Source organism: Tursiops truncatus, chromosome 19, assembly GCF_011762595.2.
Source record: "Tursiops truncatus isolate mTurTru1 chromosome 19, mTurTru1.mat.Y, whole genome shotgun sequence".
In the NCBI taxonomy this organism is placed as follows: Eukaryota; Metazoa; Chordata; class Mammalia; order Artiodactyla; family Delphinidae; genus Tursiops; species Tursiops truncatus.
In genome coordinates this window covers 26,425,303-26,443,713 of record NC_047052.1, presented here as the reverse complement: position 1 = coordinate 26,443,713, position 18,411 = coordinate 26,425,303, and the positions used below count along the sequence as shown (strand labels likewise).

General features: G+C 38.1%; 1 protein-coding gene across 8 annotated transcripts in view; it reads right to left on the bottom strand.

The window, feature by feature from the left end:
* Positions 1 to 18,411, bottom strand: part of CNOT1 (CCR4-NOT transcription complex subunit 1) — a 101,184-nt gene that overhangs the window by 56,052 nt on the left and 26,721 nt on the right. For all 8 annotated transcript variants that reach the window (XM_019935725.3, XM_019935728.3, XM_019935727.3 and 5 more), the window contains exons 2-8: positions 17,833 to 18,109; positions 3,166 to 3,273; positions 2,494 to 2,592; positions 2,069 to 2,137; positions 1,926 to 1,980; positions 1,219 to 1,422; positions 119 to 287 (exon numbers count right to left, since the gene is read on the bottom strand). In XM_019935725.3, the coding sequence (XP_019791284.1) occupies positions 119 to 287; positions 1,219 to 1,422; positions 1,926 to 1,980; positions 2,069 to 2,137; positions 2,494 to 2,592; positions 3,166 to 3,273; positions 17,833 to 17,934 (806 nt within the window). In that variant the 5' untranslated portion in view covers positions 17,935 to 18,109. The remainder of the gene's footprint in view (positions 1 to 118; positions 288 to 1,218; positions 1,423 to 1,925; positions 1,981 to 2,068; positions 2,138 to 2,493; positions 2,593 to 3,165; positions 3,274 to 17,832; positions 18,110 to 18,411) is intronic.

The window sequence follows — 18,411 nt, the reverse complement described above, 5'->3', positions numbered from 1 at the left end:
GAAGCAAAATTCTTGAGGCAAAGATAATACATTAAGGAATCTTTAGGAACTTGCTTTAAAGAATTACATTGTGCTTTTCACAAGAGTAATCAGAAGTTTAAAATGTCTGACTACCAACCTTGCACAAAAGCCATAGCCCACTTCTTGCATGAAGTCAGCCAAAGAGCTCTCCATCATGGTTTTAGCTACCCCTCCAGAATCAGGCAGGATTCTGTCCATTAGGATGTCCCGTTTTTCAGGGTATAAAAGTGGTGCAAGCACCACGGGACAGCGTTCCTGGGGAAAATCTGAAGAAGGAAAAAGATAATTATAACTGCTATATTGATTAATAACAAACTATCCTCTTTTACTCTTCAAAAGCCTCTCAAACCTGAGTTTTCACAAGTCCATATTCAAACCAACGTTATTCAGTTTTTCCAATCCAGCTAGCCTAGCCCAATTTATGACTTCAACCCCAATTCTAAAATTTGAATGTTCTTATGTCACAAAAAATGGTCATAAGTATATTTTTAATTTTTTTATTAGGATCCCATTATCTATTGCACCCTAAATATTACTTTAAAATTTCACAAAAGGGCTATCAATTCCCATGCAAGGAAGACATCAGAAATAATTGGTACATCAGTCTCTCTCTATTTCACTGACAAGTGGAAAACGTCCTATTACTGAGAAAGTTAATGAAGTTTAAATTAAACTATATCAATGTTAAGAAGTAAACAATAATAAGAGTGAAACTGGTTAGTGGTTAGTCCACTATAAAAGATTTGTTTTAAACACTATCTCTAAAAAAAGGATCAGAGGAAGGAGGATGGCAACAACAGAACCAGGAGTTATCTTAGCATAACAATGCCAACAGCCAAGAGGTAAAGTGGATATATGATAGTGATTGACATTTTAAACTAAAGAGAGCATGTCACAAATACTGTAGTCTCTGTCTCCCTAAAAGGGAAAAATCTGACCACGTGGAAATATACCAAGTCTGAAATGAGATTGTACTTAGATAACAATATTGCTGGTAAGTGCTCTTCATTTTATACCTTGTCTATAATGAGGCTTTTATCATTTTCATATTTTAAATTATAAAATACTCTCTTCCTTGAAAGATTACGAAGTTAACAGAAAAGTAAATCACTGCCTTCATTTGTATTCTACAATCCTTTGTAATGTGTGTTCATCCAAAGAAATCATCTTTTGTAGGCTACAGACACTCCTTTTTACCTCTGCGCAGCGTCTTAAGAAAAGCGTCTATCTGTTCCTGTCCAACTCCAAAGGCTCCCTTCTGCCCAAAGAGGAGATGGGAGAGGAGGAGGTGTAGGACTTCTATTGCTATATCCTGGAAGCCACCTTCTTGATTTCCACTGACGTCTGCGTCAATGTAAGAACGCAGAAGATCTGGAAGCTTCTGTTTGATAAACTGGGCAGCTAGAAATGAGATAAATAAAAAACCACAAGTTATTTTTGCACCACGATGGGTAAGAAGTCACATATCATCAAAATACAGGTGATCATCATTCTCATTCACCAACTCACCCTTCACCCTCTAATGTTTTTACAGCTCTAGCTGGTAGGCATAAAAATAAAAGACCAGTTACCAGGGACTTGGCGGTGGGGGGCAGGGGCAGGAGGAGGAGAGGGAATGGAGAATTTTTGGATGGGTACAGAGTTTCAGTTTTGCAAGACAAAGAAGTTCCAGACATCCATTATACAACAATGTGAATACAGTTAACACTACTGAATTATACACTTGAAAATGGTTACGAAGGTAAATTTTATGTTTTTACCATACGTACATATACATACATATATAAAAGAGACCAAAAGAAAATAATCTTACTCTCTAAACTATGGAGGCTCAAGACTCAGAAGCCCACGGGTTTTAAAGACTCTAACTTCACTATAGGATCTTTAGGGAAAAGGAAACTTACCAAAACCTCTGAGATCTGAGCTGGAAGAATTCAAGAGGGCAAGGCCAAAAATTACCTGAAACAAGAAGGGTTAGATTGACCAAAGAGTCAAATAGTTGTTTTATTTCTAATTTTGCCTACATCTCTTTTCTTAAATCACTTACCTCTTGTACTTTGCTTAACTTGAGAACTTTACTCAGCTGGGCAAATAAGTGGGGTGCAGGCTTTAAACTCTGAAACAAACCAAACTTTATTTTAAAATAAGAACATACAATTTTCAAAAAGTTTATAAAAGCATCTGTTTACCCAATTATGGTGCTACATAGGAGTGACAATTCTGTAGTGCTGCTACCAACAGCTGTGGAACTGTGTTCTGACAAGCTTAAGCCTTCACATGATCTGGTTTTATTAAGATTCTAATTATTATCAAACCACCTTGACTTTGTTAGAAAGCTACAAAAACTCCAAAGAAAGTATCTGAAATTTTTATTTACAATATGATATTATGAAGCCAAGGATTAAGGCCTTTTTAGAAAACCTAATAAAAGATCACATTCTTAGGACCACTAAAGATAAAAGGAATACCAACCTTCTGATAGTGCAATGGATTATCAATGGCATAGGACAGCGTGGAGATAAAATTTGGCTTCGTAATCAGTGACGCACACTCCTGAATCAGAAACTGAGTCTTTAAAAATAACAAATGAATTTTCATTAGCACTAACAGTCATCTTCTTGCACAAATAGAAGCAGCATTGCTCAGAACATTAAAGGGTAATCTGATACTGTACACTGTTTCTACATCAGCTCTTTAAAAATCCTATTGAAACTACCAAAGTCTATTAGCAACAGGTGTTAAACCAAAACCTCTACAGAAGAAAGTCCACTGACAAGATAACTATAAGGAGTAATATCATGACAAACTGTTCCCAGAATGAGAATCAAACCATAGAAACTCAAACTAGGTGAAGAGATCCTCTCTCTGCCTTACTTACTTGTCAAGCTGGACTTCCCCACAGTCCTGCTTCCTTCAGGCAGGTCTGATTCCCAGCTCTCTAAACCTGAACTAAGTAGCTGTAATGGTCTGCAGTCAGGCAGGAGAAGAGAAGGACAAGAAAAGGAAAAGTCCCACTGCCTTTTAGCCATTCAGCTAAGATTATTTTTGGATCCTTTATGTGTTTGCTACACAGCTATGCCCAAAATGCAATTCATGGAACAATTAGATCTAAGTGAATATATATACTATGTAAGCCCCAAATACCTGATGAAAATCTTTGCCACTGCTTTTACCATCGCCACTGAAATCCACATGCGAAAATAGGCAGCGTAATAAATGCCTGTCTGCCTCAGGACCGTGCCGATTCACAATCTAAAAAGACCAAAAATATGAGTTTGCTAAGAGTGACTTTTCTTTTTTAAAAAAAATTCATCTCTAGGACAACATCCCAAATTACATTAATTGTTCATTTTGGAACAAGAGTTCTAGGAATTATTGAGATGGAGGTGCCAACATTTTATAATTAAATATTTTTTAAGTGTTTCCTACAGGCACTAGCAGGAAAGAGAGAAGAAGAAAAACTACCAGTAATTAGCCCCATGTAACAGTGTGCTCTGACCAACCTCTACACCAAGAACACCAAACAACAGCACAAATGACATGTTTAAGTTGTAAGGCGACAATTTTATAACTGGACTCATGAGAGCATCACTTTTCTATCCATTGTTGTTTTTAACCCCTAAAAAGTATAACCTGAAATCTAACATAACTGTGACTCTCTGTAATAGCCTATAGGGCAAGGCCCTAAAGGAACTGGTCTGATATCAGTACTGGCCCTGAGCTTCTTGCTGTTCCTCAAATTTACCAATGTTTGTACTTGCTATTCCCTCTAACTAGAAAACTCTAGATATCTACATGCGGTTTGTTCTCTCACTTCCTTTAGGTTTCTGCTCTAAAGCCACCTCATCAGTCAGAGGTTTCCTAACTACCATCCCTAAAATAGCAACATGAACTGCCCCGCCATCACCGCTCATCCTGCTTTACTTTTCTCCACAGTACTTAGCACCACCCGATAATTTCTGTTTATTGTCTATGTCTCACTCGACTGTAAGTTGCATGAGAAAAGGGAATTTATGTAGTTGTGTTCACTTCACATTTAGGTCAGGAAAAGAGCTTATTTAGCACAATGTATGTGCAGAGTAATCATTTGCTTATTAAATGCCACATTAAAATTTTATAATAGTAAATATTTAACTACCTACTTTGGCCTAAAAATGTGACTGGGCTTCCTTGGTTTAATCTTTAACAACTCTGCCAAAAATTACTCCCATTTTATAGATGAGAAAGTGGACACTTCAAACAAACTCCATGAGCCTAAAATCCAATAGTCTATGAGTTAGGAGTCTGGTATTCATAGTCCAACTCCAAAGTCTATACTCTTTCTACTGTATCATAATTATGTCACAGCCAGCTAAGTTAACTTATTTCAGTTTCAGTTTTCCCCATCCAGAACATGTGAGAGTTAAGTAAGACCAAGCTTTACACTGCCTCAGACATCTTAAAGTTAAAATCTATATAATCATAGGTTATTTTTTCCTATCCCCTGGAACCCTGAAGACATTATCTTAAAGAGCCAATTCAAATTAATTAAGAAGAATTACCTATGCTCCAACCAACCAGACCTCTCCCTTGAAAGAACAAGAATAACTGGCTTAACAAACATTTGTTGAGTACATGCTAGATACCATTCAAAGTATAGCAAATATAACAGCAGAGGAGACCAATGTGTTCCACAGCTCTCATGAAGTAGAAAAGTACAGGCAAACAATTTCTGATAATATTAACTCATGAAGAAAACAGGGTTATATGATATTGACAGGATGGTGGGGGGGGGGTATACCTCAGAGAGGCCATCCCTAAAGATGTAACATGTAAACTGAGACTTAAAATATTTAGGCGACAACCAAAGATACAATGAAGGAAGAGCATTTGAGACAGAAGGTAAACAATACATAAAGGATTTTAGTAACAGAAAAAAGGCCAGCAGGAGTCAGGGAACCAGATCATGGTTAATCAGCATACTGACTTAATTGGTACTTTTTTTTTTTAAAGAAAATGTTGGGCGTAGGAGTTTATTAATTAATTAATTTATTTTTGCTGTGTTGGGTCTTCGTTTCTGTGCGAGGGCTTTCTCTAGTTGTGGCAAGCGGGGGCCACTCGTCATCACGGTGCACGGGCCTCTCACTATCGCAGCCTCTCTTTCTGCGGAGCACAGGCTCCAGACGTGCAAGCTCAGTAGTTGTGGCTCACGGGCCTAGTTGCTCTGCAGCATGTGGGATCCTCCCAGACCAGGGCTCGAACCCGTGTCCCCTGCATTAGCAGGCAGATTCTCAACCACTGCGCCACCAGGGAAGCCCTTAACTGGTACTCTTACACCAACCTGAAAGATGGAAAGACAGGGCTTTCCTGGTGGCGCAGTGTTTGAGAGTCCGCCTGCCAATGCAGGGGACACGAGTTCGTGCCCCGGTCCGGGAAGATCCCACATGCCACAGAGCGGCTGGGCCCGAGCCATGGCCGCTGAGACTGCGCTCCGCAACGGGAGAGGCCACAGCAGTGAGAGGCCCACGTACCACAAAAAAAAAAAACAAAAAACAAAAAACAAAGGAAAGACATTCCAAGAGACTGTCAATGGCCACTGAAACCCCAGAAATTTTTGTTTTAATTAGGATCACCGAATTTAATGAATATCCCTTATCCTTAGCATTTATTTCTGTAACAATTTATAATTTTAAAATTGCTTTTACAACACCTCAATCTTCACAACAACCCTAAGAAGTATATACATATAATACATATAATACACCATGTTATTACAGACAAGGTTTGTTTTGTTTTCTTTTTTTAATCAAGATTGCAAAGACTAAAGACAAATGTCATATAATTTGCTGGATAAGTGGTAGAATCAGAAAGTGTGTTTTATGGCTGCTAAGTGAATGAAATATTCCTCCTGTGATACCATGCTACCCTTCTCTAGGAGCAACTGTTTTCTTTTAAAACTAAAGTGGTATTTTAAAAACATGATCTTGGGTTGCAAAGATGCTGAAATAAGATTTCATTGATCCCATAAGATTAAGCCTTACACATTTTCCCTTAGGTTCAAACCATTACACCCACTGGGCAGGGGAGACTAGCAAAATCAACAACCTTTTAGTGAAGTTAACTACACCTTACAATTTGATAGCAAAATCTTTGGCTATTAAAAATAAAGTAACTTTATCAAAGGCATTCATTCTACAATACTTTTGTAAAAATCTGATTTGTGGCTAGAGTAACATATTCTCATCTAAGAGTCACATATTAAGAGGAACACTAAAAAATAGTGCATCCACGATGGATGGTAGAGATTCAGAAAATCATGCAGAATGGTTGGGGAAATGGGGCACTATTTGGCCTAGAGAGCACACATAAGGGAAGAATAAAGACTTAATTATGTGAAGGGTACTTGAATATTAAATCCTCACAAAAAGAGCCCCAAACAGTTTATTTTAGCTTGTTATAAAGATACTCCTAATAAGGTTGTCCACAAATGGTAATGAGTAAATGAAGTAGTCAACTAACTTCCACAGTCAGAAACATCAAAAATCCCTACCTCTATTAATACTTTAAAAGTCATTCTTTGGGTAGAATACTGATAAAGCAGCAATTATCTGAGGAATTGTAATCAACCCCAGCTCCTAAAAACAGCTTAGAAAAAAACCCACATTGGGACTTCCCTGGTGGTGCAGTAGTTAAGACTTGGCTTCCAGTTCAGGCGGCACGGGTTCAATCCCTGGTTGGGGAACTAAGATCCTGGTGCAGCCAAAAAAACCCCGAACAAACAGGAGAAAACAAACCACATCTATAGAGATTTTCACATAAAAACAAGATTTATATAAAGAAAACTACTAAATCTAGCCTAACAGATGACCTCAGAGGCCCAAGATTCTATATAATTACAAAGTACCAGATTTTTAAAATTTAAATTGAAGACAGTAACTCACTACATTACAATGATTATAGGAATTGGAATAATTGGATTGTACGTAAACATACATATACTCCACCACACAAATAACGTAGGATCTTCATATTTCTTAAACTTGTTATACATATTCTAACCATTAAAAATAGTCATTCCAGGGCTTCCCTGTTGGCGCAGTGGTTGAGAGTCCGCCTGCCGATGCAGGGGACACGGGTTCGTGCCCTGGTCCGGGAAGATCCCACATGCCACGGAGCGGCTGGGCCCATGAGCCATGGCTGCTGAGCCTGTGCGTCCGGAGCTCCGCAACGGGAGAGGCCACAACAGTGAGAGGCCCGCGTACAGCAAAAAAAAAAAAAAAAAAGGCATTCCAGGTTTTTACTGTATTATCTGTATGAATGCTTTGGGTTACTTTATAAAAAATAGTGTACCTATTCAAAACAGTTTAACATACTGAAAAGACCATGAAACTTTTTTGCAGTAAACATAAAGGGTTACTTTTAACACAAAAGGCACAGAACTGTCAAACTCCTAAGTAAAAGATGGTGGAACTAAGAGCCCTTTTTTCCTATTCTAGCCTCTCATATATTATTTTTCTTCTAGCCTCTCATATGAAAAAACAAAAATCCATTTTCAACAAAACATTCACATAAGAAGTGGTCCAGAGAGATATGTCAGATAGCTTATTCTCAGTACCTCAAATGACGGGCTAAATGCAGCTTTCTATTTGGGACTGATAAATCCAGAAATAAAAATGTTTAGGACTGATGAATGTCCCAAAACACACATAGTTATCCTTTGTTCAAGTGATGAATCTGGAGCACAGATGAGCCATGAAAGAAGACTGTCCATTTAGAGACCCAGATCTATATATGGAAATTAGAAAATGGCAAAGGAGACAGAGCTGAGGGAACCAAGCTCAAGATGCTACTTTTAATGTCTGTAAGCAAACCATCGAGTTAAAGGAGAATCCTGGAGAAGCAGAATAACAAAGAAGAAGAGGTAACCATTACCAAACCTGGATACAGAACATGGCAGACTACCCCAACACACTTCCCCACCCTCAAGCATCCCCAAGATGGTTTATATGTGAGTAAATAATGTGTTGATTCAAAGACAAGCAAAAATTCAAAGACTCAGCCTGGAACCTATTTGAAGAAACTGTAAAACAGAGCAAAGAAACAAACAAGACAGGTGAAGAACATACTTTCAAAAGACTTACCCCCCACCCAGAAAAAAAATTTTTTTAATTTAAAAGAAACAAAAGACTTACACAAACAAACAGAAGAGTTCAGACAAATAGTATTCCATATCCTTGAAGAGATTATAGGAGCTGTTTTTGTTTTTTAAAAGGAAAGTCCTCAAAAAGGTAAAACAAAACATTAGGTTCAAGTACAACATAACAGAAGGAAATGAAAGCAAACTTTTGGCACTTAAGAAAGCAAAACTCTTACAGAAAAGATAACTTAATAATCAATATATAATATCTCAATCCACAAGAAATGAAAAGAAAAACATTCAAAGAAAACAACAAAAATATCCCTGAAATAAACATTTGAGTTGGAAGAATGAAAGGAATACCATAGCACAAGAAAGGCTGATGCAGAATAATTAATACTACAGCATACACTCGAAGTTAATAAACTCTAATGAAAAGGAAATTCAGGGACTTCCCTGGTGGCGCAGTGGTTAAGAATCCGCCTGCCAATGCAGGGGACACAGGTTCGAGCCCTGGTCCAGGAAGATCGCACATGCCACGGAGCAACTAAGCCCATGCGCCACAACTACTGAAGCTCGCGCGCCTAGAGCCCGTGCTCCACAACAAGAGAAGCCACCGCAATGAAAAGCCTGTGCACCGTAATGAAGAGTAGCCCCCACTCTCCACAACTAGATAAAGCCCGTGCGCAGCAACAAAGACCCAACACAGCCAAATAAATAATTTTTTTTTAAAAAAAGGAAATTCATAGGGATATTGAGGTTAGGAATAGATGCTGGCAGGAAAAGTTAGTCACCTAAAATGCATGAGGGAGGAGAGAGACAAGGGAAGATAGGCAGCTTTTGGTAACTGATGCTGTTGAAAGAATAATGGGGAACAGTATTTGCAAAACTAGGGGGAATATATATATCTACTGATAACTGGACTTCCAATAAAAACAAGAAAGATATTCTCAAGCATGAAAGAACTCAGGTAATGGCACCTGAGTTCCAAATGAAACAAATCTTCTGACAATGATGTATGGTCAAAAAAAATGTATGAAAATAAAAGATATTTTCAGGAATATAAAAACTGCAGTAAAAGAACAGGCTGCAAGTACTCAATCCATTTCAATATATAATACATTTTTAACAAGACTAAACAATTCTTTAAAAAATTATTTTTAAACTGAAGTATAGTTAATTTACAATGTTGTGTTAGTTTCAAGTGTACAGCAAAGTGATTCAGTTACATATGTTTACCTTTTTCAGATTCTTTTTTATTATAGGTTATTATAAGATATTGAGTATAGTTCCCTGTGCTATACAGGTCCTTGTTATTTACCTATTTTATATAATAGTAGGGTGTATTTATTAATCCCGAACTCCTAATTTATCTCCCCCTTCCCTCCACTATCCCCTTTGGTAACCGTGAGTTTGTTTTCGATCTCTGTGAGTCTCTTTCTGTTTCGTAAATTAGTTCATTTGTATCATTTTTGTAGATTCCACAAATAAGTGATTTCATATATTTGTCTTTCTCTTATTAATATATCTCTAAGTCCATCCATGTTCCTGCAAATGTCATTTTTTCATTCTTTCATTCTTTTTTATGGCTAATATTCCACTGTGTGTGTACACACACACACACACACACACACACACACACACACACATCTTCTTTATCCATTCATCTCTCAATGGACATTTAGGTTGCTTCCATGTCTTGGGTATTGTAATAGTGCTGCTATGAACACTGGGCGTGCATGTATCTTTTCTAATTAAGAGTTTTCTGCCAATATATGCCCTGGAGTGGGATTGCAGGATCATATGGTAACTCTGTTTTTAGCTTTTCAAGTAACCTCCATAGTGTTCTCCATAGTGGCTGCACCAATTTACATTCCCACCAGCAGTGTAGGAGGGTTCCTTTTTCTCCACACCCTCTCCAGCATTTAGTATTTGTAGACTTATTTTTAATAATGGCCATTCTGACTGGTGTGAGGTGATACCTCATTGCATAAACTACTCTTTTAATAAAAGTCATTTTATAGATTTGACTTGGGAAATAAACGTTTTACATGGTATCAAGCAAAATTAGATTACTATTAAAAGTACTTTGTAAATATTGAAAATAATATGAAAACAATGAACCCAAACTCCATATCCAGTTGGTGGTGTGGCATAACTATTCCAAGAAGAACCATTTTAAATGACTTTAAAACAGTAACTTGATTTTACATCTCTAGTGAGATATACCTTAAAAGCTCCCCCACCAACCCCACCAAAAAATGGTAAACTACTTTCCATAATCACAGTGCTGTTAAGTAGAGTCACAGATAATCTGAGACTCTTGACTGTGGAGTGTGGAATAAAACAAATGACTTTTCATTACTGAAAACAGGAATTTTCTGCACTGGAAGTAAGGAGAGACAGATTTTAGGTAATGAATTGAAATAAAAATCCCTTGGTCCTAAAATTAAACTGGAAGTATTAGTATGAAATCATGGTGTATTTTCTCCTTAGCTTTGTCCACTGAAAGGCCTAATAATGGCCAACTGAGTAGCAGTAAACAATATAAGTGTTGAAATAACTTTCTAGGCCCAAAATGGAGTGTTCCTGCCCTTGGTGTAACATCAGCAAACCAAAACTTAGATAACTCTGGAGCCCCCGTAAATGTTTCGCTTGACCAGAAACACAGTATATTCAGTCAGCCAATTCCCAAACACCAAGCTGATTCTGGGTGCTCTAACCGCTATCTAACCCCTAACAAGGTTGACTATGTGGTCCCAGCCAATCATATATTTTCTATTTGTCTTTTCTTTATTCTTTTTTTTTTGGCCGTGCCAGGCAGCATGTGGAATCTTAGTTTCCTGACCAGGGCTCAAACCCGTGCCCCTTGCGTTGGGAGCATGGAGTTTTAACTACTGGACCACCAGCAAAGTCTCTGTTCTTTATTCTTTACCCTATAAAAGGTTCTTGTCTTCTGCCCATTTTGCAGTTCTCTGAAGTAAGACTGTCCATTTCATGAAATGTTAAATAAAGTTTGTTTGTAGCACCTAAATGGTCTTAATCATTTATTTACACAAGAGTCCGTAATCTCTAAATACCGTTTCCCAGTAAAATAAAACCAAGACCTCTTAGAGAAATTGCTAATTTTCCAGGTCTGAAGCAAGAAACATACGAGTCTGGAATATTTCAGTTTCCAAGTTTCTGGAATCACAACAAAGACAACAAATAAGAATACAGTCAAAAGGACTCAGAAGCCAACATGAATAAGTTTACACTGGCCAAAGAGGATAATGCATGAATATCAATAATACTTTCAGTGAATTCAAACACATCAAATATGTTAAAAATACATGAGTTCCTAATATTAAAAAACTCATTTATTGGTCATATTTGGAGGATGCTAGGAAACAAGTCATTTTGAAAACCGGCAAATAGAGAGAGAGAATCAAGCCCTTCCTATATAAACTGTACTTCGGGCAACCAGATAGTTACAGTTGGTAAGGGCAAGTTTCCCTTTACAGAACTATTTCAACTAATAAAAAACGTCTAACAACTAGAATGTCACCACTTTCCAATCCCTAACAAATCAATGAATCCAGGCAATGAACAAAGCCTGCTAAAAATAACAAAAATAGAGATGACTAGACATTATGAACCTCCTAATAAAAGTATACACCACCACCTGTAAAACTGTCCTAAGGGAGAAAAAACCTTAATCTGATTAAGCTCCCAAATTTAATTACCAATTTACAGGAAATACAACAGTCAGAAGAACATGTAAAATACCATGCTGGGAATGTAATCAGCAATATTCAGACTGTGGGTAACTACAGGACAACCTGATTTCTTTAACAAAATAACTGCAAGAAAAATAGAAGGAGAGAAAACCCAGATTTTAAAAGAGATTTAGTAAGGGCCAATGCAACAAACAGACTGGGGAAAGGGGTGGGGGGGTGGTTCTAACTCAAGTTAACTTTAAAATTTTTTTTATGAAGCAAACTGAGGAAATGTGAATGTTAACTAGATATTTGATGTTTAAGAATTATTTTGCTGGGGGATGGGGTGTGGGGGAGGATTGGGAGTTTGGGATTAGCAGGTGCAAACTATTATACAGAATGGATAAACAGCAACATCCTCCTATATAGTACAGGGAACTATATTCAGTGTCCTGTAATAAACCATAATGGAAAAGAATATGAAAAATATACATATGTATAACTGAATCACTCTGCTGTACACCAGAAACACATTGTAAATCAAATATACTTCAATACAATTTTTTTTAAAAGAATTACTGTGCTTTTTTTACAAAAAGATGTGACAGGGCTTCCCTGGCAGCGCAGTGGTTGAGAGTCTGCCTGCTAATGCAGGGGACACGGGTTCAAGCCCTGGTCTGGGAGGATCCCACATGCCGCGGAGCGGCTGGGCCTGTGAGCCACGACTGCTGAGCCTGCGCGTCTGGAGCCTGTGCTCCGCGGCAGGAGAGGCCCGCGCACCGCGATGAAGAGTGGCCCCCCGCTTGCCACAACTAGGGAAAGCCCTCGCACAGAAATGAAGACCCAACACAGCCAAAAGTAAATAAATAAATTTAAAAAAAAAAGATGTGATAACAGTATTGAGGTTAGGTTTATATAAATAGATGAAATTATAACTGGGATCTGCTTTAAAACAACCGAGGACAATGGGTTAGATGAAACAAGATTGGTCATGACTTCAAATGAAGGTAGATGATAGATTCATGGGGGCTATATTATACTACTCGTGTGAGTAGCATAAATAAATTTTACTTACTTAATTTTAATATAAATTTTACTTATTTAATAAATTTTAATTTTTAACTTTTACATATGAAATAAATTTGAAATTTTAATAAAATGTTTTAACATTATATTTACAGAGACTATCATTTAAAGAACAGTATAAAATATTTTTATAAGCTACTTTTTTTTTTTTTTTCGGTACACGGGCCTCTCACTGTTGTGGCCTCTCCCATTGCGGAGCACAGGCTCCGGACGACGCGCAGGCTCAGCGGCCACGACTCATGGGCCCACCCGCTCCGCGGCATGTGGGATCTTCCCAGACCGGGGCACGAACCTGTGTCCCCTGCATCGGCAGGCGGACTCTCAACCACCGCGCCACCAGGGAAGCCCTATAAGCTACTTTTAATGCAAAGACAAAAAAATACCCAGAAGTGTTAAAAAGCTGAGTAGAAAAACCAGAGTTGATTTTATTTTTTTCTATATTTTACTTACATAATTTCTGTAATAATGACAACAAATATTTTTAAAGAAAAGAACAACTATAGGAGTTACTCTCTAAAGCAGGGGTCCCCAAGCCCTGGGCCTCAAACAAGCAGCCGCACAGCGGGAGGTGAGCGGTGGTGAGCAGTGGGCAAGGAGCAAAGCTTCATCTGCACTCCCCATCGCTCGCATTACAAGCCTGAACCATCACCATCTCCCTCCCACATCCCCGCCCATTTTTTCCAGGAAACTGATCAATGGTGCTAAAAAGGTTGGGGACGCTGCTCTAAAGAACATCATAAAATCCTGACTGAGGGGGCAAATTAAATTTTAAACTTGTTTTTTCACCTATAAAATGGTAATATTAACTAGCTCATTGTTCATGTTTAGGGAACTCATACATCTAATAAATAAACATTCCTTCTTCCTACTAGTCAGTAGGAGAAATAACAAAGGGAACACAATCCTAGCCAACCTATTAGTCTAAGCCCCAAAAAGTATGGCACTAAAATATATCAGGCATCTAAGAAGTGCAATAAGCCTTTATATATCACCAAAGGAAATCAAGACAGAGTCAAGAACTAGAACCCTGCTCCCATCCCAGTTCTAAATTCCTAATCATTCTAAAAGTAAAAGAGAGGCGACTATCTGCAAGGGTAGCACTGAGGACACACTTGTCTAAAGAATATCTGTAACACTGAAAACCTCAGCCATAGGCTGAAACCCAGCATTGTAACATTTACCTTCAAAATTAATTACTTACTCATTTATTCCTTCTTTCATTCCAATTGCATTTGAACACTTACTAAATGTTAGGTTTAAGAGACATAAACTAAAGGATAGTCCCACACCATGAGGTCTTGGGAGTAGTCTTGGGATCAAACCAATTAAAATATAGTATTAAATTGACCAGATCACGCAGAGCCTTGCTGGGGTAAATTCAGACAGTGCCACCATATTTCCCACTTCAAGTTAAAGTTGCAGGTGCCCCAGCAATCAGCTCCTTCAGTGTCTGTCTAAGCTGCAATCATACTACCCAAGGGAACAAGCCCTCCTGAGGGAGCCCTCACACAATAACAACAGGGATATGAAGGCCTAGCCATTTGGGCCCCCTATGGGACAACTCTGATACCCATCCCAGAATTCCCCATGGAGTTGATGAAGATTTCCACTGTAGTTCTCCTCCTGTCCAATTCTGTTTCCAACCAGTCCTCCTTCTCCTACAGGTGTTGAAACCTTATAAATAACCTGCATTCCAAAATGTTTCATATCTGCTTCCAAAAGAACAGCAATAGAGGCCCAGTTTAGGAATATGAGCTTTAAATTGAGTGGGACAGAGACACACAAAAGATTTTAAAGTGGCAAAGAGACTATTAGATATACATTTTAGAAAGGCCACTCTGAGAAAAAGTGGAAGATGTTTTAGAGTAGGGGCTGTCAGGGCATCAAACTTGGGACTAGATGACCTTCCAATCCAGAGTCTCTAATTTCCTTCTACTTCTTTGTCTTCCGTGAACAATTACAAAGAGATTCAACATAGGAATGTTGTGGGTTCCAATCTCACATCTGCCACTTTCAGGCAGAGTACCAGTGGTCAAAAATATTTAATGTCTTTGAACCTTAGTGTAAAATGGAACAATACTACCCACTACCCATCCTGCATGACTGCGACAACAATGTGAGAACTGACATAAAATCACATTAACAATACTGGAACACTGTAAATGCTTGAATGGTTGCTATGACGAGAGAACTGACCGTACACAGAATTACTGAACTGACAGAATGTTTAGCATTTTTCACTCAACACTGTAAGATCAATCCATGTTGTTCCACAAAATAGTCTCACTGCTTCTTAGTATACCTTGTTGATGGACACTCAGTTGTTTCCAACTTTGGGCTATCACAATACATGTTTTTTTGATCAATGTATATATGCATTTCTGTTCGTTACACACAGAGAAACAGAACTGCTGGGTCATAAGTGATATGTTCAACAACTAAAACAGCTTCTGAGATGCTAGTATCAATTTTCTTAATCTGCATGGTTATTAATAGCTATGTTCACTTTATGAAAATTCATCTGCACACTTACGATTTATGAATTGTTTGGTATATACATTTTAATTCAATAAAAAGTTGATTAGGAGTTACTCAGTTTTCCTCAGTCTCTCCCATGTATACGTTATTAAATCTTTGAAAAAAAAGCTCACACACACACACAAAAAGAGTATGTGACACACAGCAGATGTTTAAATAGTAGCTGCATGAAACTGTTAGGTCACATTCAGACCAACACAGCTTTCAGAATGAGCCTAAGGAATTAATCCAAATAAAGGAAAAGGAGGGTAAGTCTTCACTGGCAAGGTGGTATTGGATTTGGTTCTTGAAAGAACAGAATTCCAAGAAAAGCATTTAAAACTGGACTTACAGTAGGGCCCTGAAACTTTTTACTGAGGAGCTTTGACTTTGTTCGGTAGTAAGAGGACCACTGAAGGTATTAGAACAATGAACTTAAGCACTATAATTTGTTAAAGCAGCATCAAATGTAATAAACTCCATAAGCATACACACCTGCTTTTTCAATGTACCAGAGAAACAGTGCTACATGTAAAGAAAAAAATCAAACAGAAATATATAATTCTAAGAATTGAGCTTTTCCATTAGAGAGAAGAGTTGCCCAAGCTTGAGTTTCTAGGAATCTATCCTACAAACATACTGACAGATATATGCATGCAAGAAATAACCTTGTAACAACACTGTCAATAGCAAAAAAAAAAAAAAAATTTTACATAACCTAAATGTGCATCAACAGTGAAGTAAATTCTATATGATTCACCCATACCATGGTTTACTATGCACCCTTAAAAGAATGAAGCTTTTTGTGTACGGATAAGGAATCATTTCCAGGATAAACTAGTTAACTAAACAAATTAAATAAATCAAGATGCAGAACAGTTTATACTGTATGTCACCATATGAAAAGGGATGGGAAATATTTCCCTATTTTCCATATGCAAATATCTTTGTAAGTACAGTTAAGAAATAGCTAGTATCAGTTGCCTATGGGTAGGAGAAATGGGTAGCTAGAGTAATCAGGTTAATATACTATCTAGTTTTTTAAATTTATTTATTTTTGGCTGCGCTGGGTCTTTGTTGCTGCACGCAGGCTTTCTCTAGTTGCAGCGAGCGGGGGCTACTCTTCATTGTAGTGTGCGGGCTTCTCATTGTGGTGGCTTCTCCTGTTGCGGACCACGGGCTCTAGGCTCACAGGCTTCAGCAGTTGTGGCATGAGGGCTCAGTAGTTGTGGCTCGCGGGCTTAGTTGTTCTGCGGCATGTGGGATCTTCCTGGACCAGGGCTCAAACCCATGTCCCCTGCACTGGTCAGGGAAGTCCCACTATATTATCTATTTTAAAAATAAAATTAGGGCTTCTCTGGTGGCAGGGGGGTACTTCCCTGGTGGTCCAGTAGGTAAGAATCCACCTTCCAATGCAGGGGATGCGGGTTCAATCCCTGGTCGGGGAACTAAGATCCCACATGCCCTGGGGCAATTAAGCCCACGTGCCACAACTAGAGAGCCCAAGTGCCGCAACTACTGAGCCCATGTGCTCTGGAGCCGCAACTAAGACCTGACGCAGCCAAATAAACAATAGAAAATTTAAAAAAGACTGTGGGGGTACAAACTGAAATTTCTCCAAAGATATACAAATAAGCACATGAAAAGGTGCTCAGCATCATTAACTCTAAATCAAAACTACAATGGGATACCAGTTCACACCCACTAGAATGGCTAAAAGCAAAGACACACAGTAACAAGTATTAGTGAGGATCAAGAAAAACTAGAGCCTTCATACACTGCTCCTAGAAGTGAAAAGTGATACAGTGTTCTGGAAAACAGTCTAGCAGTTCTTTAGAAAGTCAGAGTTACCATGTGACCCAGCAATTCCATTTTTTGGTAAATATCCTCAAACTTTAAAATAAACATCCACCCAAAACTTGTAAATGAATGTTGACAGCCACAATATTCACAACAGCCAAAAGGTGGAACCAAACCTAAATATCTAAATGCATGCTCCAACATGGATCAACCTTGAAAACTTATGCTAGTGAAAGAAGGCAGAAACAAAAGGCCTCATATGGTATGATTCCATTTATATGAAATGTCCAGAAAGGCAAATCCATGGAAGCACAAAGTAGGTTAGTGGTTACCAGGGGCTGGAGGGAAGAAGAAATGGAAAGCAACTGCTAATGGATTCAGGTGTTTCTTTTAGGGGTGATGAAAACATTCTGGAGTTAGATGGTGACAGCTGAACAACCTTGTGAAAGCTCTCTTTTATATATTAAACTGAAATCACTTGAAATAAGGAGCAAAGATTACTTTTCATGCAACATACCCACAAAAATTTCCAATTTTCTTTTCACTGCATACTCATTCCTTTAATGGTGCTTGTTTTCTCACTAGTTTACTTACATGCTGTATTTCCTGCTGGCTGGCTCGGTAGTTTTTCTTGGTTAAATTGTCCACCAGGTAGCTGATTTGAGACAAGGCCAGCGAGAGCGAGTCAAGATTCATTGCTGGTTGGGGCGGAAGCAGGCGGCCGAGCCCGGCGCAAAATCACCATTATTCCCCTTTAGTCACCTCAGAGGCAGGTTAATGCTTTCTTTCTTTGTAATTAGCCTATATCTGATGTCTGTACAGTGTCTTCAGTTCTTTACCAGGGGTCTTACTCTGTTCTGAAACATGGCACCTGTTAAAAAAAAAAAAAAGATATTTTAATTAGTTAATGTTTTATTAGGGTTAAAAAGGGTTAAATAACCATCTTTCCATCTTAATACCTGAAATATCACTAAGCATTTTTTTTTTAAAAAGTAAGATGTCTCAACCACTATTGATAAAAGATGCCAAGTTTTAAAAATTAGGTAGGGCTGGTATAAAAAAGAAAAATCACACCCACCCACCCACAAAAAAGTTGTCGTTTTAGCAAGACGTCCTATAATATTTGAGGCTTCTACTCTATCAATTTCAATGATAATTTATACTATCCCCTTT